This window comes from Typopeltis vanoorti, chromosome 12 (genome assembly GCF_054136105.1).
Source record: "Typopeltis vanoorti isolate ZY-2024b chromosome 12, IOZ_Tvanoo_1.0, whole genome shotgun sequence".
Classification (NCBI taxonomy): domain Eukaryota; kingdom Metazoa; phylum Arthropoda; class Arachnida; order Uropygi; family Thelyphonidae; genus Typopeltis; species Typopeltis vanoorti.
The window spans coordinates 36959940-36987738 of NC_143560.1; the positions used below are offsets into that span (position 1 = coordinate 36959940).

A 27799-nucleotide genomic window follows, 5' to 3' on the forward strand; every position below is an offset into this window, starting at 1 on the left:
ACCGCAACTACCGTCATCATCTACACCAACGCCATCTACCGTCCATCATCACCACTAGCATTTTCCAGACAATCATAAACATCCATGCCCACGACAGGATTCAAACCCACAGCCTTTTGGCTGGAGAGCGGACACTCTGACCACTTGGCCAACCAGGCCGGCATATGAGAGACAAAGAGTTCTGCACATGGTAATTCTAACTTTCCACTGCTGTTTAGTATGCAAGTGATAATATTTGTAAATAGTTTAATGGGAAACGGTGCAAAACTGGAAAGAGTTATAAAGAATGTAATTTGATGTAGTGTCTCTTCACCTAGCATTCCCCATTTAAAGAAATAGATGCAAAGACATTAGTTCAGTTAACTGACAGTAAGTTCTGGACTGAAAAATGGAGGATTGGGTATTATATTGTTGGGATGCCCTGTAAAATCTAAAAGAAAGGAATTTGGAAGTAAATGTTAACAAGGAGTTGAAATTCAAGAAGCAGTAAAGACAATACAGACTTATATAAACAATAATACAGAGGATTACTGTAATTAAGCTAGAATACCTAATCAGATCACACATTACATAGAATCTAAGAGAAGTCAGTTATAAATATTTTATATATACAAAATATTTGTATCTCACCAGTTTTAGTGATAAATAATATTAACTAAAAAATGTTTTAATCATAACTTTATACGATAAATAAATTATGTTGAAAAAAAAATTAACTGTAAACGATAACTACTCCATTTAATCAACAAAATGTAACCAGACAGGATCTTAAAAGCAAGTTTCCATTGATTCCTTCTTCATTACAGGTATGTGCTTGCAGAAATCTTTTTTTTTTTTTTTAAGGAAGAAATTAACAGAATAATCATAATTCATAATTTATGATTATATGATTATAATTGCTAATGACTTTTGTTTTCTGAACTTGCCAATAATGCCACTTCAATAACAAGACATCTGCAATTACACAATTAAGAGTACTTAGTTTTCTACTTACATAGGTATAGTAATGTTTTTCCAACATGTGTCAATATCTGTGAGGCCACGTACCCTGGAAGAGTGGTGATATTTTCCATATGGAAACTGGCCCCTCGCTAGCATATTGGCCAAAAGACAGCTCCATGAGAAATAGTGGTAATCCCACAAAAGACATCATGATAACGTAAGGAATTAAAAATGCCCCTATAAAAAAAAGAAGGGAATATCAAGTATCATATTAAATTAAACAGAAAATTATATAAATAATTTTAGACTTGAATGCTTACAAGTATTTTCATGATATTTAAGTACTATGAAAATTAAATTACATTTATATGATGTTATGTCACAAGCCATAGTTTATACGAGATGTGGGAGGGACATCCAGAGGAAATGAACCTTTTCCATCTCAAACTGTTGGTATCGCTCTATTAAAAAATTAGTATGCCAAAATGAAGGGTATACCAATATGCCTATTTCAGAGGATTTCATTCACTACTTTTTGTCACTACTCCATGGTATATTGGTAGATAAAGATTTAACTTACAAAAAATCAGATCCCACTCCTATGAAAATTCCATAACACATTTTTCAAGTCTCCTAAAACAAGTTAATTTTACGAAAATGAAAGGCATGCTGATCATTTTTTAAAAATGTATGTGGGAAAATGATTCTCAGGGAAAAACGCATTGGCAGATGATGCTTCTTGAACTTAAAGACGAAACATTATCTGTCATTGCAACACTTCAACTTTATTATCAATTTTTGCATTTGCTTGTGCATATTTACTCTCTACAACAGTAAGTACAAAATTAGTGGAGAAAACTATAGGGTCTTCCAAGGAAATTAAGAGTGCAGTTAGCAAGGGCAGGAGGGGTAGATTTTTTGCTTAATAATATTGTTCATCTATTATTATTTTGAAAAGGATGAACAACCCAGTACATCCTCTGGTCCTTGAAATATATAATTTTGTTCATTATCTTCCTCACTGCTGGGTGAAGACATCAACCCTTCGGGGAGGGTTGGATTTCCTTCCATGGTAACCCACTCCATACTGGGAGAGTGTATATATATTTGAATGAATGAAAGACAATCACAAAACATCCATGCCCTACACAGGATTCGCATCAGCAGCCTTTTGGTTAGAAAGCAGATATGCTAACCACTTGGCTCCTTAGTAGTAGCCATATACATCTACCTACAGAAAGACACATTCATGTTTCTGGACAATTTCAGATCAGGAAAGTATAATCACGTTCTCCATATCTAAAACAAAATGGTCAATTCTTGTTATCACATTATCTGATGCTATCACCAGATCTAATATTTTTAACGCTGGCATATCCTCTCTCACATTCTACCTAAAGTAATTATAAACAATAAATTACACGATAACCACAGTACACATAACCAAGCAAATCAAAGAAACAGGAATACAAGGTACATACAGCAGTCGGTTTACCAATTAAAAACTGTTGCCGCGTGCTAGAAATTAATATTAATAAATATTATTAAAAACTACCCACTCAGTCTCCAAAAGCTAGATAGGGTATAAAGGCCTCGCCTACTCCCTATTAGGGAATAAAAGGCGTTTAGTTGATTTTTTTTTATTATTAAAAACTATTAATCTCCCAAAACTTTGGGAGATTCTTATTTTATGTAACTATCAAAAATAGTTTTTAATAATATTATTTATTAATATTAATTTCTAGCACGCGGCAACAGTTTTTAATTGGTAAACCACTGACGGCTGTATGTCCTTGTATTCCAGTTTCTTTGATTTGCTTGTTTCTACGTACTGTTATTTTCAGTACGAAATACCTGTACTTTCATTTCATTTAAGTTAGTTACTGTGGTTATCATGTAATTTATTGTTTATAGGCATACCTGTGACAAGACTATAGTTTATATATATACAAGTTTATAGTCATTCTACAGGTACCTTTAAAGATTGGGCTGAAGCAGTGACGTAGCTGAAGCTTTTGCCACCTTGAGCGGTCCCTGAGTTTGCCGCCCCTCTCCATACGCACCAAAAATACTACAAAAAGTCAAAACGACATATGGGGAAATAAATTAAAACACTATGTTTATTTTTGAAGTAAAACTTTAATTTCAACATTCTAAAATGTTAGTTTTCTTGCTTTTCTGTTAGCAAAATCGTCGATGACATCGGCGAAGTTTATTTCATAGTAATTTAGGTAATTTTTAATAAATTTTATTTAGAAAAACTCCTCTCACAACTAGCAACACTTACAGCAATTGTGAGGAAAATTCGCAGTAGTATTACAATATTTGGAAATGAGTTCTTGAGATTGTGTTTTAGAATTAACTGCAAAAGTTCAAAAAGGTTCAAAGTGCCGCCCGGGATGGATCCCCCCCCCCAGCTACGCCTATGGACTAAAGTAATTATTTCTTAATAATTCTATAAATATCTCTCTTCGTTCCATGCATTGTTCTCTATCCCCAGTCTATACAATCTATTTATGCAGGATTTTAGCTGACAACCTAATAATTCTCATCACCTGATTATTGTACATCGGCATATATTCCTATCCTCCATATCTCAGTTAGCATTAACAATGCCCTTTGGGTAGCTGGACCTGGTTTGGATCCCATCTAGGACAAGAAGAACATTTTATGAGCTTTTTAACTGAAGATGAGTCAGCTAGTCTCATTTGGAGGAATTGTTTCCTACAAATAGACAAATCAGCCAGAAGAATACATGCATTTAACATGCAATATACTCGCTTCGCAGCCTTAGCTGCTTGAGCCATAATTCAAAACAACAATAGAAGCAGTATAACTACCAATTTCTTTTTTTTTATGGCAATCTTACCTACAAAAGTGGTGCATTTTAAGCTGCTTCAGTCCTCCAATGAGCAAGGTGGTTATTGCACTAGTCAGTGAAAATCATTTACTATCCCTAATGACGTTTCCAATGTTCATGCCACAGTACGATAGAATGTCAAAAGTTTCACTTAACGGTATGTAACTGTGCAGTTTGAATAAGCATCTTTTAAATGAAGACCATTGTTATACTTAACCTTTCTTTTTTTTTGTTAGTCTTTTAAACTCAGACACTGAATCTTGTTTTTTAATGCAACCGATGCACCAAACAATTCTCTATCACAGCAAACCCTTCTTCTCAGTTTATATCAAGTTAACATATCTTGGTCTAATGTTCACAAGATTTTTATTTACCACACTTATCTGTTTATTACTTTAAACAATCGTATTTCATATTCTCTCTCACATCGCTCTTATAACCATTGATAATTTGGGTGTATTTTTTATGCTTATCCCACCCATTAAATATTATAAGCATATTATACTTTCACTACTATGGCTATAGGTTAGAACCAATTAACCCTGTTCTAGGGACTACAACATACAGCTTAAGGCCGCCAATAGATGGCGGTCGCGCACCAGGTGATAGGGAAAAAACACATCTACTACTTAAAAACTTTCGCAATGCTCCATAGCCTTAGCGTGATTTGAGCCTGTTGATGGAAACATGGAGCCGCTACCAATCGACAAACAAAGAAGTCAATTGCTACACTCATTCACTTTCACTTTCATTTTATACTATTTGGCAATCTCCACTGTATGTCTACATTTCGTATAGAAAAAATATGCTTTCACCATCCTTTCAAACTTAATAACCTCTAATTATTGAGTCTTCATCCAATGATAACTTTTTACTTGTGTATCAAAAAATCAAATCTGATTTTGAAACTGATTTTTGATTTTAAAGGCTCTCTGCCTATTCAAAAGGAAGCAGACAGAGCTGCTTTGTAACTTTTGAAAGATGGCAACTAGGCAGTCAGTCTCCATCCTTCAAAATTTTACTGATAGCATGCCCAAAGTATCAATAAAAAATATTTTCAAGAGAGAGGGGGGGAAGAGTACAATAGGCAACGCTTCTTTAAATCCTAACATTAATGTCTGTAATACTGTGAGTTTTACGGTTGTTTTTTTTTGGAGATGCGGTGTTAAAAACCTGAGTTTCAAGGAAAATCCTACTTGCCTGCGCCAGATATTAATTAACTCGGGAGCTGGTTGCAGAAAAGCTTAGAACAAGTTCCACTAGGACTACAATTGAACTTTGAACAGACTTTCTTCAGGTGGTCCACAAGGCACCTGAATTACCTTACTTAAAAAAAAAAAATCCGCTAATGCCTATTAATCCCTTGTAGAGAGTAGGTGAGGCCAGTTTAACTTTATCTACGTTTATAGAGAGCAAGATCCCTTTATCCGCACTATATTTCCCACCATCATGGATGTATCATCCATCAAGTATTACTATTCAAACTATTTCAATGATATCTTAATTCTATTTCAATCACATTCGTGTTTTGTGTTTAACCACGTCATGGTTGATATGATAATTCCACACTTTCTACAAGGTTGCGATGGGCATGGTATCTATTGCATAGGATAAACCTTAAGAAAGTAGCAATACTCGTTCGCATATTGCCCTGCTGCCCTTTTAATTTGTAATTATTCCATTTTATACCTCATTCATGTTGTGAAGAACAAACATAGTGAGTTCTTGACCTTATATATGATGTCCTTCAACCTTACATAAAAAAAAAATCGATCATCTGTGAATCACCAATATTTTTCGTTCTTTTAAATGTAATTCCCACACACTAAAGGTTATACTTATGATATATCACTATTACCATCGCGAGGAGGGGGGGAAGTTAGATAATCCAGAAATCCTTCTCTAGAAACTAAACATTGGAATTATTTTAATCCTTCACTTCAGGACTCCAATAAGTCGAGCGGTGGTCACAATGAAGTTCACCAACCACTTTAAGACTATCATAAACATTTATGCCCGAGGTGTAATTCCAACCGACAGCTTGTTGGTTAGAGTGGGTACACTATTCTCTTGGCTCACTGGTATAATGTACTGACAAAGCAGATAGATGAAAGTTCTTTTCATTTTTCAGTGGAAGGCCGTCACAATGAGATGTATCAGGATGTTCAGTAATTTCAATTTTGCCAACGTAGCTAAGATTATGAGGTAATGTTGCTTGGAATTCAGAAGCAACAAAGACTATGAAGCTAGTGACTTATTATTATTATTATTATTATTATGTGATACCTCCGGGGAGTCCAAATACTCATCGAGGGAGAGTGTGCCAACAGTATCGAGCGATTGATCCCCTTCCAACTACTAACCGCGCTCAAACTTGCGAATTTTTTGATGGAGCCCTTAGTAGCAGAGGCTCTACCAATCGATCAACCTTTGCTGTCTGTTCTTTTCGTGTATCTGCTTGTTTTGAGGGATGAAAGACAAGGCAGATTTTTCCGGAAGGGGGAAACTTTTCGATCCCCCGCATGGTATCGACTAATTCGCTATCCTATAAAATAACTTGGTCTTTTCAATCTAAGGGCATCGCTGATATACCAAAGGAGCTGTTGAACTCTGACGCAAGTGTGTGTGTGTGTGTGTGTGTGTGTGTGTGTGTGTGTGTGTGTGTGTGTGTGTGTGTGTGTGTGTGTGTGTGTGAAGCATATTACCATGATTTCAAATGCTATCACAGCGGGAAACAATATCATATGAGAATATTTCCATTCGTGTATACTTCATAAACGACGATAAATATTTTGTATCTACTTTCTTTCATTATCTCATTCTACCATGAGAGTTAAAAAAAACTAACCTAACATTCACAGATTCTTAATCTACAGATGTGGACATATTTCAACCAAGGTTACTTTTGTGAACACATTTCGATCAAGGGATGTGACAGAGGAGCTAGTTTTGAGTGTCCTAAAATTCTAAACAGATGAAATATATATATATATATATATATAAAGCAACCTGGAAGCAAATCTAATGAGATCACACACCAGGATGCTAATTCACAAGACAGATAACTAGACCAATACAGATTACGAGACTACTGATCTCCCACTCCAGTGATCAATTGCTGAAGAAACTTACGTTACAGATGATTTCGTTAAATGTTACAGGATTTCAGTAATAGGGAGAATGAAAGTGTTTGCAGCATTAACAAACAGTCATGTGAACGATTCATTTGGCATATTTCGAGTTTTATGACGATTAAACTTCTCGAACAACCATTATCATTCATGGATGCCACTTCATATGTGAATCCTACATTCTGTCGAATGAAGTCTTCATGTATGGACACAGCCGGTTCGCAGTAAACACTCAAAATAGATAAAAAGTGATAAAAAAAAAAGCTGAAATGGTGATTAAAGTTTCAGTTTTTTTCAAGCATGTCTATTAGCTGAGTATGGGAACTTTCTTTCTGGCAAACGATCGAAGGAGATACTCAATGAGCTATTGCTCTGTATAGTCGAAAGTGAGTTGCTTGTCATCTGTGTGGAAATGAGAGGTGAAGATCGATGCCAGGAAATGAGCTTCATTTTTGGGTGATGTTATAATGGTTCCATCTGGATGTGGCAAAAAGTCTATATTTCTTACGAAATAATATACACCCGTTCAACTTTTTTGATGAACGTTTTTATTTTGTTTTAGTTATTTATTTACTAGTGGCATGATTTCCTCCTCCTCCGTGCTAACTGTTGCTAAAATTCCATCTTCCAACTCAAAGTAGGAAGATGGGATTCCCATCTTCCAATTCAAAGCAAGAACGTTGTTCTTGCTTTGACGTTGTCTCGAACATAGACCGATCCATTATCCACGTTATTATATTAGTGTTGGTGTAATAATACGAAACTGTTGTTATATTAAAGGAAATTTATTATATCAATATTGAAAATCCATTAGTTTTTCGTTTTGTAGCCAACACTCGCTTCAATTTTTATGGAGTTTATTTTTAGTGACTATGATAATCCTCCTCCCACATTCACTGCAACAATGATAATTAATGACAACATAATACCCAATTGGTTGGCAAAGTAGAGAGTTTTCCGTTCTGCAACCAGACTTGGGGCTCGAATCCCACTGTGTGGGCATGGATGTTTGGAAATGTCTTTAGGTGCAAAATGAATTTGTGAGATCGCTAACCTTGCTTGTTGGAGACTGGAAGTGTTTTGAAAAAGTTCCATTTGTTCTCCTCTAGAGGAGAGTTTCTGAATTATCTTACACACACACACACACATATATATATGTGTGTGTGTGTGTGTGTGTGTGTGTGTGTGTATTCCTGAACTTCTACTCGGTTGTTATGATACATTTTAAAATTGATATTTAATGACTTTAAACCGAGATAAAATATTAAGTTTTAATGAAATTGATACAACTAGTGTCAGCCTTTTACAGCCTTCATCAGGTATCCACTAACGGTAGAACACAATAATAAAAATTGAAGCTACAAAAAACTGAGAATTATAGGCAAAAATGCAATACATAATTGACACAAAAAAACGTTGTATTAACATATATATATATATATATATATATATATATATATATATATATATATATATATATATATATATACGGTATATAGGAGGGTTATACATATATATTAGAGTTACCAAGTAATTTTATAAATAAACTTTTTTTTTTTACCTTGGGAATAATGTATATTAGAGTTACCAAGTAATTTTATAAACTTGGTTATTTTACTCCTAATCCCAAGTAAGCAAACAGTTAAGTTTGCGCCTGAACGTAGTTCAAGTCTAAAGGTGGTGCAACACCACCTTTAGACTCATTGTAAAGCTCTGATTGTAAAGCTCTGAGCAACTCATTGTAAAGCTCTGATCACTATTCTTAGTATTTTCCATAATGTAAAGCACATCTCACTAAGAGATGTATACTGCAATACATTATGGGTGGAGTCACTACCCAGACCGGTAGAGACCCCACTACTTTTTTTTTATTGCAATATTCTATATATTTGTTGCTATATGTTTTTTTTTTAAGTTGCTACAAGCTGTTTTTATTTTGAATAAGAATCTCTGGAAGAGATATAGATGTAAATAAGTTTTTTTTTTTTACCTTGAGAATAATGTATATTAGGGTTACCAAGTAATTTTATAAACTTGGTTATTTTACTCTTAATCCCAAGTAAGCAAACAGTTAAGTTGGCGCCTGAACGTAGTTCAAGTCTAAAGGTGGTGCAACACCAGGGCAACTCATTGTAAAGGTGGTTAAAGCTCTGATCACTATTCTTAGTATTTTCCATAATGTAAAGCTACTCACTGAGGAGACCTCAAAAAAGGTTGAAACCGGTCTGGGTAGTGACCCCACCCATAATAATGTATTGCAGTATACATCTCTTAGTGAGAAGTGCTTTACATTATGGAAAATACTAAGAATAGTGATCAGAGCTTTGTCCACCTTTACAATGAGTTGCCCTGGTGTTGCACCACCTTTAGACTTGAACTACGTTCAGGCGCTAACTTAACTGTTTGCTTACTTGGGATTAAGAGTAAAATAACCAAGTTTATAAAATTACTTGGTAACCCTAATATACATTATTCTCAAGGTAAAAAAAAAAACTTATTTACATCTATATCTCTTCCAGAGATTCTTATTCAAAATAAAAACAGCTTGTAGCAACTTAAAAAAAAAACATATAGCAACAAATATATAGAATATAGCAATAAAAAAAAAAGTAGTGGGGTCTCTACCGGTCTGGGTAGTGACTCCACCCATAATGTATTGCAGTATACATCTCTTAGTGAGATGTGCTTTACATTATGGAAAATACTAAGAATAGTGATCAGAGCTTTACAATGAGTTGCTCAGAGCTTTACAATCAGAGCTTTACAATGAGTCTAAAGATGGTGTTGCACCACCTTTAGACTTGAACTACGTTCAGGCGGAAACTTAACTGTTTGCTTACTTGGGATTAGGAGTAAAATAACGAAGTTTATTTATAAAATTACTTGGTAACCCTAATATATATATATATATATATATATATATATATATATATATATATATATATATATATATATATATATATATATAAAGTATATATATAAAATATATATAAAGTATATATATAAAATATATATACTTTATATACTTTTAACACACTCACGGATTAATTAACGGGAAAAGTGGGCTTCCTTAATTTCCTATCAAATTCTCTGTTTCGATGTGATTCTCGAAATTATTATTATGAGCTTGAGATTATCTTGAAATATCTGGTTAAGAGATTATTTTCCTTAACTTTGAGCTTGATTTGTAGAACATAAGTACAGTATTCTAATTTTTGACTTTTTTGCGTTGATGATGGATATATAGTCAAGTCTAACTTGTTCGATGCCATCTCGTTAGAGACTACTAGCGCCTCCACTAGGAAAATCTAATCTAGAGGAACACATCATGCTACAACTGAAGCTAGTTTTACGAAGTTTTCAGGACGTTTTGTTCTATGATTTCCTGGAAGAAGCAGGCCAGTAATAATCATAAATTAAAAATGAATATTGTTTGCAACAATAAACTATAAACTCCCAAACTATACGAATCGGTTAAAATATCAGCATTGGCCTACTTTCTATGTGCTTTTTATACCTTCTGTTTTATTTCAGATGGACAAGATGGCATCGGTCAACCTATTATTAGTGGATTAAGATGAAAATAATCTCAAGAGCTGTCGAAGGTAGTTCCAAAAGATATATATCGGGGAAAGTGAGTTTGTGTCTTCATTTATTTATTTTTTCTTTTGTTAGGCCGTTGTGCAGAGACTAATCACGTTTTGATTTGACATACGATTATTATTATTATTATTATTATTATTATTATTATTATTATTATTATTATTATTATTATATAATATTATGTGAAATGTTGGCTATTCGGTATATAATAAATAAAGGGAAAATCCGTAAATAAATAAATTATGGGATCGTCACAAAGTAGGAAGAAAATATATTTAAAAAAGAGGCTGAATAACGTTAAAAGTGAAAGAAAATGACCGGTAGGAATATGGAACATCAGCAAATGACTTGTTGAGGGGAAATAATTATTATTTATAGCCTGAGCAGTGAAGTGGAGGAAAAAATAATTAACATTGGGATGGTATACATGAAAGTATAAACTATAGTTTATTGTGATCCGGATAAGATTTTCATTATGACAAAATAAGTAATTACGCACACGTGCCAACATTATATCGTCACCGAGTTTTATTCAAGCAAAAAATAATCAATAAAAACACTTCACGTAAGAAGACAAAAAAAAAAAAGCTTAAAATTACTGCTATGAGTTTAAACACCAAGAAGGACTTCGAAGTTATAACTTCTTTAGAAGTCTTTGCCTCGGTTATCTAGAACGCAGAGCTTCCAAGTTATATATCTACTCTACACGTAATAAAATTTTCGAAATTACCGAAGTTTGGTACTTAACTTCATATCATTAACGTCGTTACTTAGCATTCTTTTTTTAAGCGAAGTGTTTTTTTTTATTTGTGTCAGTGTATTTTGCTCGATATTTGAATTTTCATGAAATTCTTTGTATTGCTTATTTTTCTATGATTGCTGAGCCTGAATTTTTTTTCCCCTGAAACATTCTTCTTCTTATTATTATTATATAGACACTTCCAAGAAGTCAAAGATCCACTGGCAGCTTATTCCATTCGCTTACCACATACCAAGAAAAAAGATCTGGCCCCCATGCTTTCTGACTACCATTACGCCACTTCCAGGGATGACTCCTAGTTCATTCCCCCACAAACACCTGCCACAAGTTACAAAATTTCCCCTGTATCTATATTGTAAGATCCCCTTGCTATGCCTTACTAATATGCTTTTTTTTTTTTTTGTCATATATACTTTTCTTCTTCTATTTCTCAAACTTTGAAGGCCACGCTCCTTCAGCCTGTCTTCATATGCAGTTCCCGAAGCCAGATATGACCTTGGCTAGCCGGTGTTAACTGTTTCCTCATCTTCATAGACCCCATGTACCATATCTGAACACAATAGCCCAGATGTGGTCATATCAAGGCTTTGTAAAGTGGGGGAATAAGAAATAATTTCCTCATTCCTATACGTTTGTTTTTTGCAATATTGTAGGTTATTTAACTTATTGTGCGACATTATCCCTATAACTTCATCAATCACTTGTAGCAAAATACTCATTAATACAATACTTCCTCAGCTTGTAATGTCTTCAGTCCAAAATACATTACCTTACCCTTAAAAACATTAAAGTGATACTTATTTCCATAGAATTAGTCTGCTATAGTTAGCTTGCAAGAATTTTGTATTAGATAGGTCCCTTATCTCACCATTGAATTTTGTATCATCTGCATATAATAAATCTTAATAGAGAAGGATTTAGAAGAATCGGAAATGACCCAATCTGCGTATCAGGGAAGTAACTGCCGATTTTTCCCTTCACAGAGCAAATCACGTTAGAGGAGAGAATTAAACATGAAAAAATATTGTTTATTATCGGTAAAATTATACAGTTTGGTATAATTCAAAATTACTCAAAAATAAAATATATTCTTCTTGTTTTGTTTCATGAAAAAATGTTGCTTATTATCGATAAAATTATGCAGTTTAGTATAATTCAAAATTACTTAAAAATAAAATCCATTATCATAACCCCAATGTTCTGAAATAAAAACTATGAGAAATGTTATGTCTTTAATTGTAATGTCCAAATATTTAAAGAGACGGAGTAAACACGATAAGCACTACAAACACTCTACTACTGGCGCAAACTGCACATAAACAACAGTGGAACTGCGTGACGGACAGTGCCGCATTACGCTAATAGCTCTCATCTCACTATGACGTGCATATGCTTGCGCGCGTAGCAATATGACACTGTGATAAACACAGTGCTGCTAGCGCCCTCCTAAGTGCAACAAGATGGATTTTTATTATTTTTTATAGAAAATAAGAGAATTGTATAGGATTGTCGATGATAAAATTAAATATTACAAGTAAATATTAATAGATTAATAAATATATTTATATATTGAGAAACACTGGGAATGCTGCAGTTCCGTAGTGCCTACGCACGAGCCGCCCCTGGAGAGAACTGTTTTAAATTTGAAATCTTTCCCCCATAGAAAATATCAGGGAGTTTGAACTGCAAGAACTGAAAAGATCCTGGATACCTACTAAGTAAATAAATAAATAAATAAACAATGCCATTGTACCGTGTAGAAAAAAGCCTGTTTCCAAATTTCAATTTTTTTTTGTCCATAGAAAATTCCTTATGAACTGAAATGAGTGTGTATGTGTGTGGGGGGGGGGGGGAATAAAAACTTTACATCGGGAGCAATGAACAACATGAAACGGTTAATAATTTATAATGTGAGAAATGTTACAAATTGCATACCTTTGCTTCTTTAGTAATCAGCCTGCATTCAGCACATGCGCAATACTATAGATACTACTGATTAGCATAAAGTTGTGTTGACTGTACTCGCAGTAGAGCACGTATAGCCCAGTTAGCCGTTCATTCATGTTGCCTTTGACGTTAACAAGACGACGTTGCTTGTTAAAACGATATACTGTGTAACATACGATCTTAAGATTTTAAAAATTAGAGCTGTGAAAGTAATATGAATTAAATTTTAATTATCAATATTTTCTTACCTCCTCCGTTCCTGTAACACAAATAAGGGAAACGCCATATGTTGCCAAGTCCGACAGCATAACTAAGACACGATAGAAGAAACTCCACACCACTGGACCAGTTACCCCTCTCTTTATTTTCATCTATATCTTGAGATTTTGTGATCACCACCTCTGGAATATCTAACTGTGGAGGTGGCATTGCTACAGATCGGTTTTCCTAACAAAACAAACAAAAAACTAACATGAAAAGCTATATAAAAACCAATTAGTTGTGTAATAAATTTTATAAAATCAAATTTTTTTTTATTATTTTTTATTATCCCATGGTATTATTACACCAGATCATAGAAGTCAGTTTAGCAAATGCGGTGATGCTTCCTCGATGTTACAGATTTTGCAGGTGGGGAAGACTTTTATGCCATTGCTAAACTTGATTGGTCTTGTGTGGCCGGTCTTGAGGCGAGAGATCATGGTAGTGGCACTGCGATTAAACTTGGGAGTTGATGGTAGCTCCTGGATTTTCTGCTAAGTACCAGTGGTGAGTCATGTCCTGAAGAATTGTTCTTTTTATGTTTTCTTTTTGGGTGGTTTTAACAAGATCGAAATCTGTGGTATCACTTGATGTTGCGGCCATTTTTGCTACTTCATCTGCAGTTTTTTATGTTTTTTGCTATGTCTCTAAGTATTTCTTGATGGCTAGTGTAGCAGTTCTTAATAGCTTGAAGGGCTGCTAAGGAATCTGTGAAAAATATAAACTCCTTCGGGTTTTGTTTGTCCAAATATTGCAGTGCTGTGTTAATTGCTATTAATTCTGCATGGTATGAGCTGCATCCAATACTGTTAGTTGTTTTTAGTTCTATATTATGAGAGCCATAGATGAGTACGCCACTCCCAGAATTGCCATTTGGAATTTTGGAGCCATCTGTGCAGATCTTTATTGAATCAAAATTTGATATGAATCAAATTTTAATAACTGGATATCATGTACTAAATTTGCAACAATAATAGACAAAACGAAATCACAGAGTTGAAGTACATGTCTATTGTTGACTTATCATAGAATTATTTTATGTTAGTTTATATAAATAAATAAAAGAGCAGGCATTGGTATTTTGTGACCTTATCATTCTCATTTTGAGTTAATTATTCCAATATTTACATTTTTTTTTCTCTTTTTCTGTCTTTCAAGTTTGACCGAAATTTCCTTTCTTGGTCACTGCATGCCTTTCTGATGACTAATGATCGCTTAGGGCTATGTCATTCAGTAACTACATATTGGTGTTATATATGATTTATTGTTTTAAGAAATCGTATATACAGTATATATATGTACATATACATATATATACGAGTATATTGATTATATATATATAATCAAATATAACATATCCAATATCCAATGCTATTTAAAACATATGTTCATGTGTGCGTGCGTGTGTCAGCTACAAGCTTCAATTTGCTAGCTGACGTGCACTTTCTAGACTGCGTAGCATGAGACGCGAAAGTTCACTTTGCGTTCTAGCGAATGCGTCAATGCATGATGACGTTAAAAAACTGTGATGTCACAATCTCTCGTGCACTGATGCCGTTGTTTGAAGATATCCATTGGAAGAGCTTGTTTATGTAACACAGTAGGTATCAATATATCCAGCACTTTCTGTAATATCTTACTGCTATCAAAAGCTGAGATTAAATAAATAAAATATGGAAATGATTCCAGTATCACACGCACGCACACACAAAAAAAAAAAAAACAGATACATTTTGTTTTAAATCTAATTTAATTTTTTAAAATCAAGAATCAAAGAAATTGCCAGACAAATTTTGCTAAACATACGCGATGTTTTTGTCGTTGTATGTTATGTTGTTTTCACTATTATTTTCCACCTAGCCAAAGATTTTTGGAAATGTAATTTATTTATTTTAAACGTAACTTATTTGAGACATGGAGAAAAGAGAAGTCTGAAGCTAGCACAGCTATTGGCAGAAATGATCAGAAGGTTCCAAAAATGGCATAATTTGAGAATGATCACTAAGGGAATCGATTGGGTTGAATAAGCAATTATAAAGCAGCATTATTATGCGAAATCATTCAACACTTCCGCAGTTAACCAAGTTGAATCATAAGGCCATTAAGGCTTTTCCCCTGTCCCTCTCCATTGGCGCACACTGCAGACAAAACATTATGAGCAGGAGACCACCGCGTGCATCACATCAGTTGCACTATAGAAGTTAGGCGTGAGACGTATGTTATTACAATATTAATTTTAATTGATGAAAAGATAAAATTTTGGAAAGAAGGCGTTGAGCAAATTAAACTAGAAGCTTTAATAGAAGATTTCGTTACAATTCTAGTTGAGGTGGAGGGTTAAATTCCTATTTAGAGAGAACTGGTTTATATATTCAAACACACGTTGATCCAGTTTATTTTTGTTATTATTATTATAGTTAGTCGTTCTAATACAAAAGTGATTGAGTTCTTCATTCTCAAAACCCATGATTTTCCTTTGCTCAACAGATAATCCGTAGGATGCATACAATAACCCCCCCCCCTCCAGGCGTAGGTTAATTTGTCGTATTCAAACCTTGTTTAACTTCGCTCTTTTGACTATTTTGCTCTCATCCTTTTAGTATTATGAGCAATCGTCTTTATATCACGTTAAAATTCCAATTATTTAATGAAGTTGCACTTTCGTGTCGTTCCAAATATCAAAAGAGGCGAATCGTTGACCGAAACGGAAACAAAGAAGCAATCATAAAATTCCATACCTAATGAGAAAGCGATCAACTGTATGATGGGGCTACTAGAAGTAAAAAAAATAAGACAAAATAAAAATAAATATTATTTCACTTTATTATGACATTATTATTTATTACTTGTATTGATGTGGCAAAATTATTTATCTTAAAGATAAGGGTTTAATCACATATAAGGAAAATTAATTTTTTTTTTTTCCTGGAAAGCTTATCTCCAAACAATTGATATTTAAAAAAAAAAATTAGTCATTGCATAAACGAACTCATATTTTTTTTTGTTGTGACTATATGTGTATAAGGAACCGAAACACAACGTCAGGACAGTGTGACAATTTCTCTGTCTAATGACAGTAGGACGGGAGAAGTGAATTAAGATCACGTATGATATCTGGAGTTGGTTTCACAGTCAATGATTACTTTTCATGCACGAGCACTGATCCATAACGGTATCCTTAGAATATTGAGAACACAAAGCGTCATGAGTACGTGTATACAGCAAAAAAAAAAAGAAAGAAAAGTATGCCATCTAAATAATGTTAACTTCTAAGTAAAAATGGAAATTGCATAGGTGTAGCTGTATTGCATACTACTAGCTGGTGGATAACTTTCACAGATCGGCAATAACACTACCTTATTTACTAGAGGATTAAGTGACATAAAAACCATGTTTGGTTTCCAGAGCAAAGATCTCGTTTCATCTAACTTCTGATTCCACCCACGGTACTAGTGTACTTCAGGTATTCAACCTTTCGTAGGCGGCAATAACATAAAAAATGCATTCCAACGTGGCATTTTGTAAACATTGTGTGCACCACTTGGCGTCAAGAATGCGGCACGTTATTAACGAAGGAAGTCCAAAGGAGAGCGACAGCAATGGTAATTGAAACTGATGGTAGGAATTTGTGAACTTCATTTGTTAGAAACAAGAAATCTTCGTAAGGATAGGATACGGATCTGCAAGGGAATAAATTGGATTATTTAATAGTGGATTTTTTTTTTCTTTTTTTTGAAGTGGAGGAAAAACAAGCATTCCAATAGGCTGCACTTTTAAAATCGAACATCGGAATAACAGGTTAATTTGAGGAATACTATTTCAGCAAAAAGAATCAGGAATAGATGGAATGGATTACCTAGTGAAGAGTTAAATATAATGCAATTCAAGCAAAGCTTTTAGAAATTCTTGATAAAAGAGTGAATGTGCAGTTTGTAAAAGAACGAATGACATAAAAGAAAAGTGTGGATTTCGTTGATTTTATCTACTGAAGGATAAAATAAAGTGATTAAGATTAACTTTTCGTGCGAGGCACATATTAAAAAAGTACATCTTCTAAAAATGTCTACGTAAAAATGTCAGTTTAAGTGTGCGGAAAAATAGTAGAAGGGTTAGCTGCCATTATTTTAATTATTAGTTTTCTTAGTGATATGTTTGTTTGTAGACTTAAATTTTCAGTGTGTGGATCACTTGTGTCTTTTTGTTTACATCACTCATATGTGATGAGCATGGGAAAATGAGTGTCAGTAAATGTAAAGTCATTCACTTCGGCATGATTAGATATCCAATGTCGACTTATATTGGTGGGATTAGGCTAGAAGAAACTGATGAGGCTAGAGATCTTGGAGTGTTAATAGATAGGAAGTTGAAGCTCAGGGGCCATGTGGCAAAGATTGCAAATACAACTCAAAAGATAATTGCAATGCTCAAACGAACGTTCACATGTAAAGATAAGGATGTTATTTTGCCTCTTTACAAGGCATTGATAAGGCCTCACTTGGACTGTTGTGCGCAGGTCTGGTCTGCTGGTTTCCGTTGTGATTCTGATATATTGGAGAGAGTACAAAGGCGAGTGTTAAAAATGATATTCAGATTATGATATCATGTAGATTGCACACACACTAGCAAACAGGAGAAAGATGGTGATGTGATTGAGACTTACAAACTTCTGAAAGGGTCATACAAGATTTCAAATAATGGAATTTTTCAATTTATGGAGGGTGGGGAAAGGATCAGAGGGCATCCTTGGAAGCTGAGAATGAAGGCTGCCAAGAAGGGTGCAGGTCAGATTTTTCTCTCAGAGGGTGGTGCGTGATTGGAATGGATTGCCATTGGATGTTGTGAGTGCAAGCAATGTGAATAAATTCATCGCGATTTGAGCTGTGGTCGTACAGGGAGAAAAGGACAAATAGAGAAGCAACCCCCCCCCCTTTTGAGAGGTATCCTGTGGGTACTTTCTTCGAATAAAAGTATTGGGTCATTAATATACAATCTGGAAACAGAAGGTCGAATTTTGCATTAATGATTCCTTGAAGCAAGTGATTAGTACTTGGCTAAAGAGTCACTGCCATGATTCTTGATAAACAGTAATTCCTAGCGTCTGATTTTTATTTTTTTTATTAACATTTACTATTGCACTAATTACATTACAATTAATTAATTTCCATTGCACTAATAGTAATCATTTTTATACTTAGCCAGCAACAAAAAACAATCTTCCTTTAGCGATACGCATAAGGTTTTGTAATATGACTATGCGAATATGAAAAAAGAAAAATATATTGAATAAAATCTCTTGAACTAGATTCGAATCATGAATTGAACCCAGGAAAACGGGACTGTCTAGCAACGCCTTGAAGATGATGAGTTTCACTTCGAAAGGAGATCCGAGATAAGAATATATATATTTTTTCTTAATCGCAGATGTTAACTTGATCTTTATCTATGGTCTCAAAACAATGCATTCAGCAACAGGTTCTGACCATCTGTTTAAAATCTCCCGTGTTTTAGCTTCCTATTTCGCACATAATTGCACGGCTACCGAAGGCTACGCCTAACAGCTACCACAGTATATAAGAAGCCCCCCCCCCCTCCTATTGCATAAATAACAGCGCATGGGTACAAGTCTAAGACATGCTCTAAATTAGCAAGGACTTTTCCGAACATTTCCTGTCTGGCAAGACCCACCCCTATAGCTAGTACCCGCTTAGCAAAACCTGTAATGAATACTGAGCAGAAAACTTCCATTTTTTTTTTTTCAAGTAGAAGTATCAACCGTAGTGGCAGATGTAATACGTCACAATTTTTTATGCAACTTGCTTTATATCTTTTGTTGGCGTTATATATGTGTGTATGCACATACAGTTTAAAGTATGCAGATAACATTGTCTTATTTATTGTAATTATATTACTTGAAAGTATTCTTTTAGAACAGTTTTTTTTTTTTTTTTTTACATTCTCTTGAAAAGTCAATTTTAAAGGTTCGGTTTGATTTTCTGTTTCCCTCCCCCCCCCCCCTTATATTTGTGAGCAACATGGCTAAGTATATTGCATCCTGAACCATAAAACATTTCCTAACCAAAAGTAATTTGCAGGCTAGATGATTCCCGAAATAAACGCGATTTAGCCTCGTTCTCAGAGACTGCGTGATAGGGAGACTGAATGCGTGGCCTTTAAACAAGGTAATACGTGCTAGGATCGATAACTTCAGCGTGCAGCTAGACTGCAGTTGTCTGTCTGACCACACTTGACATGGTCGATAGATGTAACATACACATTCAGAGAGAGAGAGAGAGAGAGAGAGAGAGATCGTTATTCAGATCAAGGACAACGAAAATGTGGCTGAAATAAAGGGGGTCAGATGGCTTGTCTATTTGTTGACTCACCATATCTTCCTATCAAACAAACTGAATAATCAAAGTCTTTAAAATGCAACTCAAGCAAGGGTCTTATATGACGAAAATGTGGACCATGGGCTGTTGACCTTGCAACTGGACTAGTTCGAAGTGTAACCACTTCGAACTAGTTCATTTGCAAGTTCGTTTTGAAGGAAATCCAAGAGTTCTAGGATAGAATAGATAGGAATACGTGAGTAAACCATTTTCTTGCGTTCAATTGAGTACAGTGAATTGAAATCTAGTACGGTGGATGCAGCCACGCCCTCCTGTAAATTACAACAAAGGAAAAAGTGACAGAAATGAATTTTAATCCATTTACAACTCAAAACAAAATTTATGTTCTACGAGCATTTGTGGCCAGATATAAATGCCCCTAAACACGTATTTGAAGTATTATTAAATACTCATCAGATATAAATGTTATTATGTGATGTTATATCTGAAGAACTGCGTAATTTCAGTGGGAACTGATGAAACGTTACAATATTTGAACATTAATCGCATAACAATATATTAATTCAATGTTGGTCTTAAAAAAGCCAATAGTGTATGATATTAGAAATATATTTCTCCAACACAGCTTGCAGCTTTTGTCTGTTGCTTCTTCTTATCAACAATTGTTGCTCCAACACAAACCAGGCGGATCAAAGCTCTCCATTACTTTCTATCCATCCAAATTCTTTCAAATTTTTCCAAGTTTGCACGTCAGTGAAACTTGATTTCACTCTCCCAAAGTAGACTAATGAGGCTGTTTAAAAAGTTTTTAGCATAGTGAACTCCTCCAAGAAAAAAAATCTTATGCACGTGATCATCATTGACGTAACATTACTATCATGATACGCATTGATGACGATATTAAAATCCTTGCCAAGTTGTTATACAATAGAAGCTCTATTGTATAACAACTATACCGTTATTCCCTGATTATAAGCGAGTTCTATTCAGTACTGACTGAATAAGCTTTTGATATTTTTTTCAAAAAAATCCTCTAAAGAACAGCATACAATCTCATTAGTCTCATACATCATCATTCTATAACCTCTTAACTACGCTATTAAAACTACTATTTTTATTTCTTACCTATTATTATTCTGCGAAACACGACTTTGAACCAATTGACTAACATTATAAAAGAATCAACCAAGTTAATACCATCAAGGTTATTCAACGTAACCATAAAGTGATTTTTCTATGTAGGTTGAGGCAAGTACAGGTTATGAAGTATACACATGTTGTCCTTGAGATCTGTTGTAAATTTTATGTCAGCGAAGAGAAAGGCCGGAATAAAAATGAATAAAAAAAAAGAAAAAAAAAAGAAATTCGATTAAGACTATTAATGATATGCATTATAGGTCAAGAATGGATTAAGAAACAAATTACTAGTTCATTACATATTGCAATAGACAGAAAGAACGAATGATATTATGCGTTTAGAATTTCGCATATTGTTCGGTGTGAGAATAATTATTTTTATTTATAATTTTGTTGCATTCCTTGACGTATGCAGAATAATCATGTAAAATTAAGAAAATAAGAAATTTTCTTATTTTCAAGGCCACACATAATAATCAATACTTTTATATTTCAGGATAAGTGAAACTTTTGGTGTTTTTTATTTATTTAAAAATTGGCCTTTTTTTTATAGTTTAGAAAATGACTTTTTTTTTTTTTAATACAAAGTGTTGGTGTCTTGTGTACCGGTATGCATGGGAGTTGTCCAACAATAGCCAAACCTTCCTGTTTGTGAATCACTTGGGTGGATACACCATTCTATGAACTTTTCCACACCTACGCTTGGGACAATTTTCAAAAACGAGGCCTGGCAAAACGGAAGAAGTAAGCGATAAAGAAAGAATGGAAATAGAACATTTTAGAGGTCTTTGGAGTCTGAATGTCTGTGTAGATACAAATAACAAAAAGTGTTTGTCGCTTGAAGTTTTTCAGTAGCGCCTTATAAGGCGAAAATTCGTGTTTTTCTGTTGGGTGTCAGCGGGAGAGAAAAAAAAAAAAAATCCACCTTCTCCAGTCAATAAAACGTAAACACCATACAGATGTTTAACTTAAAAAGAAATACATAAATGTTGATTGATAATAGGTCTTCCTGTTCGTTGTCAATAGCACTCGCGTGATGAAAAAAAAAAAAAAGATTCACAAGTTTGTATCTCAAACAGATAATTACGATATCTCATCTCTGAAAGAAGATGGAAAATATAGACTACAACCTACCATTAATGGAATCAAACTAGAAAGACATTTCAGAGAGACAAAAAAAATCTGTAAGGGCATGACAGCAATCAATTTAATCTTTCTTTCTCTGTTGCTTTTCCTCAAAAGGTCAAGGTTATACAGTGTTTGTATTAATAGTTTTTTCCTCACCGTTTTATATGCGATATCATTTACTGGATTTATTTATGAGGACCCTTTTCAATATAGAACACTACTTAATAGTTGTCCTTGATTGTTATTAGGAACTAACAGCAATTATTATCAGGGATATTCTGTGCAGAGATCAACTATCATCAAAGATCATAGTGGTGCAGTAATTATACAGAACATTATACCGGACTATTCATGATGGGTTTAATAAGAATGCCTATTAAAATTATAATCTAATAAAGAAGATCGATGTAACTATTGTATAAATACCTTTGTAGGTAACTAATGGAAAAAGAAAAAAAATGGACCTTTCTAGCAATATCATAGAAAAGTTGAAGGCTAATACGCTAGAGGAGAAAAGATCCTTATTCATTGTACTGGTGAATTTGAACGAAATATTTAAGAATGCTAAAATTTAACTAGAACGTTAAAAATTGTCTTTGTAGTATAAGAAAGTCTGTCTACACCAGATGGGACTATTGATTATTCTTGACGAATACCATCCACCAATGAAATTTCCATTTCTAGATTAGTGCAAAGGCATAAATATTTTTAAACGTGTATTTTATTATTATTATAACTCATAACACTAAAAGACGGTACATGTAGCTACATTTTTATTTAGATATTGAAAAAAAAAATCGTTTTGGCGTTTTTATACTTTCGTATGTGAGAATGGAGATAGACCTTCTGACCCAGTAATTTAGACGAACGCTTCTATTTTCAAATCGTATTATTAAGTATTATTTACTCAGCCGAAATCCCTCCTCCCCTCTCTTTTGTTACGAAGCATATTTCTTCTTTTATATGAGTTTTTTTTTTTTTAAAGGTTTATAATTGTTAATCTTAAACATGCCTTTTTAGCACTAGTATACACATTCAAAAAGTAATGACATTTCAAAAATTTCAGAATTATTAATTTCATCGTTTTTCGGCTCTAAACGGTGTATGAAATAGCTAGTAATTATGTTACTGCTGTCGATCGACGCAACAGATTGTGAAATCGTAAACTTTATGATGTAAGATAGCGCGTAAATTTCGCTATAAAGCCTAATACCTGCTCTACGTCACATACTTTAACGCAGGAAAAACAGGTTTATATAAATATACGGTTTAACTAAACTTATACTTTTTATTATAATTTCAAAAATGAAAACCAAATTTTATGATTTAACTGTTTCGTTTATAGCACTGACGCACTTGGGGAAGGCAGAAGACTGAAGTATTTTATCGATTAAACCTTGTATTCATTGAATAGTACAATTTCAACAAAATGTGGAAAGCTTGTCCATTGTTCCATCTATTGTTTATTTCGTGTATTTGATAGCAAACTAATTTCTTGAAATCTTTAAAATCTCGTCAGTCTGCAAGCCACGCCTTTTGTCTATGGCTACGTTTGTTTTTCCTTAATATACGCCACGGAGGGAAACTTGTAGACACCGAGAATGTTGACCTCGGTCCTAACCATGCTCTGTTGTGTACATCCACTTTACGTAGCTCCTATATGGATCGATTGAAGCAGTAAAACAAGCTAGTGTTGTTCGTGACGTCACACGCTGCCTTTGGCACATCTTTCATTGTGTCTATCCTCCTTCCCCCTCCCACCCCCCGTACGTTCTATTGCATTATTTTATATTTTATCTCAGATTATCTTAAATTCCAAATGGAATGAAGAAAGATTTTGGGTTCTTTCATTACAACGAAGGCCGAATAGAAGTGTGGCGATTTATACAATGGAATCTCTGATTTAAAAGGAGAAACAGTGTTTGAATGGAAGACTTCGCGGCTTTACGATACGTCATTGCAGAGAAGGTGTTTTTAAGGATGTCATAAAAAAAATAAAAAAAAAACACTTGGAGTCTTTGATTTCAAAGTCGTGGAGATTAAAATGTATTTTGTTATTGTGAAGTAAATCGAAGAACTCATCTTTGGTATCATATAAATCTTTGAACTAAGCTAGGAATTTTTTTTTCCCAATAAACCGCTGAATCTATTTGTTTACGTTACGCTTTGTGTTGGCTAGTTTATGGAAAATAGCCAGTATTACATACAAAATAAGATTTAAAAAATCAGTATTACGATTAAGAAAAAAAAAGTAGATTCAATGTTTTAAACAAGACATATGTTTAAATTTTTAAAAAAATAATAAAAGATATTTAATGCAGAATTTTGCTTCCCATGATGAACATGTAAATCAATCACTAACTACAAATTATAATTTTACGCGAAATGTATTGATGCTTTCAGATAGAATTATAGAATATAAACTATTGAATTTCAGATATAGAATTTAACAATTTTATCACCAGAGGATTGCATTATAGGCAATATATGACTAGTGCCTCTCCGATTGGTTATTGCTGAATTACGTCATAAAGGGAAAAAGTTGAAATTTACCAGTGTGATCTCTCGCGCTATCTCAACAATCGAAATTGTAGCATTTATTTTTTTGCTTATTTAGTAAATGCTTTGTTTTTAAAAATAACAGTGAATTAATTATTACTAAATAAAAGGCTTAATCCCAAAATTCATTTTAAGACTTTTGGTTCATTTATTTGTTTTGGTTTCAATGTTTTATCATGGAAACATTAGTTTTACGTTATCAGTCTTAGCCCACTCACTTTACTTATGTACAATAGGTTCAAAACCTTTCATGGGTATGATCAATAAAAACTAAAATAAAAAAAAGTCGCATAAGTTTTCTCTGATTACATAAAATTAGCACGTTTTGTCTATAATTAATTACATCGCAGTCTGGTTATTTTGTCAGTAGCAGGAGAGTGAAATGAAAGAATAAAAGAGAGAGAGACTAATAAAACGGATAGAGAATTAAAAATAAACAAGCTACAGTAGATGAGGAAAAAAAGTTATTGAATATTTATTCAGTTGAACAATTTATTTATTGAATATTATATGACCGCCAACATATTAAGTACTTTCTTTACCTCAATACTACTCGATCCAACATATATTATATAAATTTTTCCGTCTATCTGAGCACGTAGAAATTCGAAAAGTTACTTTTCAAAAAAGAAAATTAATTTTTGATTGTTGTTGTTCCAAATAAAATTTAGCGTCTTCACTTATAGTTCTAAGCTTTTACTCGTATTTACCAAGATTGTCGTGTCTTCACATACGGAGTTTTTTTTTTTTTTTTTTTTTTTTTTTTTTTTTTAGTTTACGAAATAGCATAGAGGAACGCTAATAAAAGGCTTAGGAAAGTTCACAAAATTTCGTGAACTTCAAACGAGATAAATGGGATTACACTGTACTTAAAACTATTAACTAGCCGTTGCCATGACAACTTATGGGCGTCACCATATGGAAGACATAAGACCAAATTAGAAACATTGAACTTTCCAAGATAGGATTTAATAATTTTATCACCAGGGGGCGCCGTTTTTTTCCCTGTGTGTCTTTATGGAATGTTGCTGAGGAAATACCAATTCGACCAATAGTCTATATCAAATATTTTTAAATCTTTAACTATTAATATATTTTATTGTAATTTATTTATTAAATGATAACTGTTTTTTTCCTCTTTTACTTCCTATGAGGATTTCCATTTAATTTCTTTTACAGTTCAACAACTTTCTTCCGGTTATCGACTAATGATGCTTGATAATACTTTTTTTTTTTTATTAATATTCGTACCAAACTTCGTCTTATCTTTAGTCACTATAAAAACACGCGAGACTAAACTGGATAATTTTTCAATCCTTTTTATCGAACATTCCGAACTGTTGATTTCACACTGGGCAATTACTATACGCACTTTCATGCATGAAGAGATAAATAATAATTTATTGGAACACAAGAGGGCAGCACTGAGCTATCATCATTTTCGTTTGGCCGACTTTACCATGTAGGTTTACTTTATTTCCGTTTTTGTTGTTATTTACGGTGAAACTTTTATGAAAAAAGAAATAAATAAAATACTAAATTTAAAAAAATATTTACTGTCTATTTAAATAAAATGAAAGGTCTATAGAAATTATTTTTATGATATTTTGAAGGCCATCTTTTGCATTCATTTTAGAAATTATGGACTTTACAACCGGTTATAAATAACTATTTTATAAAATAGTTAATAAAACTGTGCAACACCTAAAAGGAAGGACCATCTTTTGCACTTAGCGATATAACTTATTATATTACAGACCAAATTTATTAACTATTAAATTGTTAGCTTATCTTTTGAGTTAATGAAACTTTTAAAACGATTTGAAATATAAACCGATTTTTTTTTTCTATTATGGGATAAATGTTAAAGGTTATGACTAAATTACAACAGGAAGTTTTATATATTACCACATTCACAGATTGCCAGATTAATAACATTGTTTTTGCTGAAGTGCAGTCAAATCCTACAGCAGAGAAATACAACTCATCACGAACAATAATCAATAAATCTGTATTTGTGCTTCTCAAGAAATTTATCAGTGTTAACTAATGCAGTAAGTTAACTAAAAATGTTAGGCCTATCTTATTAAAATTATTTTCAATGTTAGGCTTAGAGTATTTACATTTGATAACTTTTGAATATTTATTATACGTTTAATTACAAGAAATACTTTTGGATTCTCACTTGGAGTGACTCCATCATATAATATTTAATCCTGAATTTCATTCATTGCGTCAAAACCTTGTACTACGTACTTTGTAACATTAAACACTCGAAACGTTATTCAATTAGCACAAAAATCACACTCAGGTGCATTCGATATCACGTCCAAAAAAAAATCTATCAACATTTGAGGTGAATTTTCCCCTGAAATCCGTTAACATATGGTATATTCGCCCTAGATAGTCTGGGGATGCGTTGAGTGTTTCCACAACAAAGCATTGACGTGCAGGGTAACGCGATGCAAACACAGAGAGAAACCACTACCAATAAACACTACGGTTTCTTACCTTGCTAAATTTGAAGACACGTCCCTTTTCTGTGTCCATGATGACCTTAGGATTGTTGTTTTTTTAACAAAAAGAAAACAATTAGATATTTTAGAATCCTGTTTTTGCGATTTGCAACGTTGAATGTGTGTTTTCTCCTCGCTGCACAGAAACCTCAGCGTCTTACAACATCATTATAATATTGTGTTTGGTATTTATAGTTCCTCCTCCTTCTCTAGTAGACAGTCTGCTACGAGGACCAATGGCTGCAGGACGTGGTGTTGTGTCATTGGCGCCAAACTTCTGATTCGCCACCTGTTTTCAACGTGGGTAGGACCTTAATGAACGAGATAGAGGTACTACTGTTTTGGCACACTTCCCGCCTCTCTCTCTCTCTCTCTCTCTCTCTTTCTCTCTCTTGGTGAATACCACGGGGACAACTAGGGTGCGCGCGCGCGCGCGTGGAATTTTTCCACATTACAACTATTGATTGGCCGTCGGCAGGCGGGAAAAATAGAAAAGTCGATGGCCTTTGACTAGGCCGGCTATACCAGTTTTGCCGCTACAAATCGTCCGGAACCTCAGTCAGAAAGAAGGGGATTTAAGGGGTGGGGGGCAGAAAATAAATGTG

The 27799-nt window shown here is 33.7% G+C and overlaps 1 protein-coding gene across 4 annotated transcripts in view; it reads right to left on the reverse strand.

Moving 5' to 3' along the window:
* Positions 1-27799, reverse strand: part of LOC150100701 (sodium- and chloride-dependent glycine transporter 1-like) — a 285409-nt gene that overhangs the window by 110055 nt on the left and 147555 nt on the right. For 2 of the 4 annotated variants that reach the window (XM_090402061.1, XM_090402060.1), the window contains exons 3-4: positions 13492-13690; positions 1048-1179 (exon numbers count right to left, since the gene is read on the reverse strand). In XM_090402061.1, the coding sequence (XP_090258187.1) occupies positions 1048-1179; positions 13492-13672 (313 nt within the window). In that variant the 5' untranslated portion in view covers positions 13673-13690. Of the gene's footprint in view, positions 1-994; positions 1180-13491; positions 13691-27189; positions 27327-27799 lie in introns of those variants that run through there. The other 2 variants (XM_090402059.1, XM_090402062.1) reach the window with 2 other exon arrangements.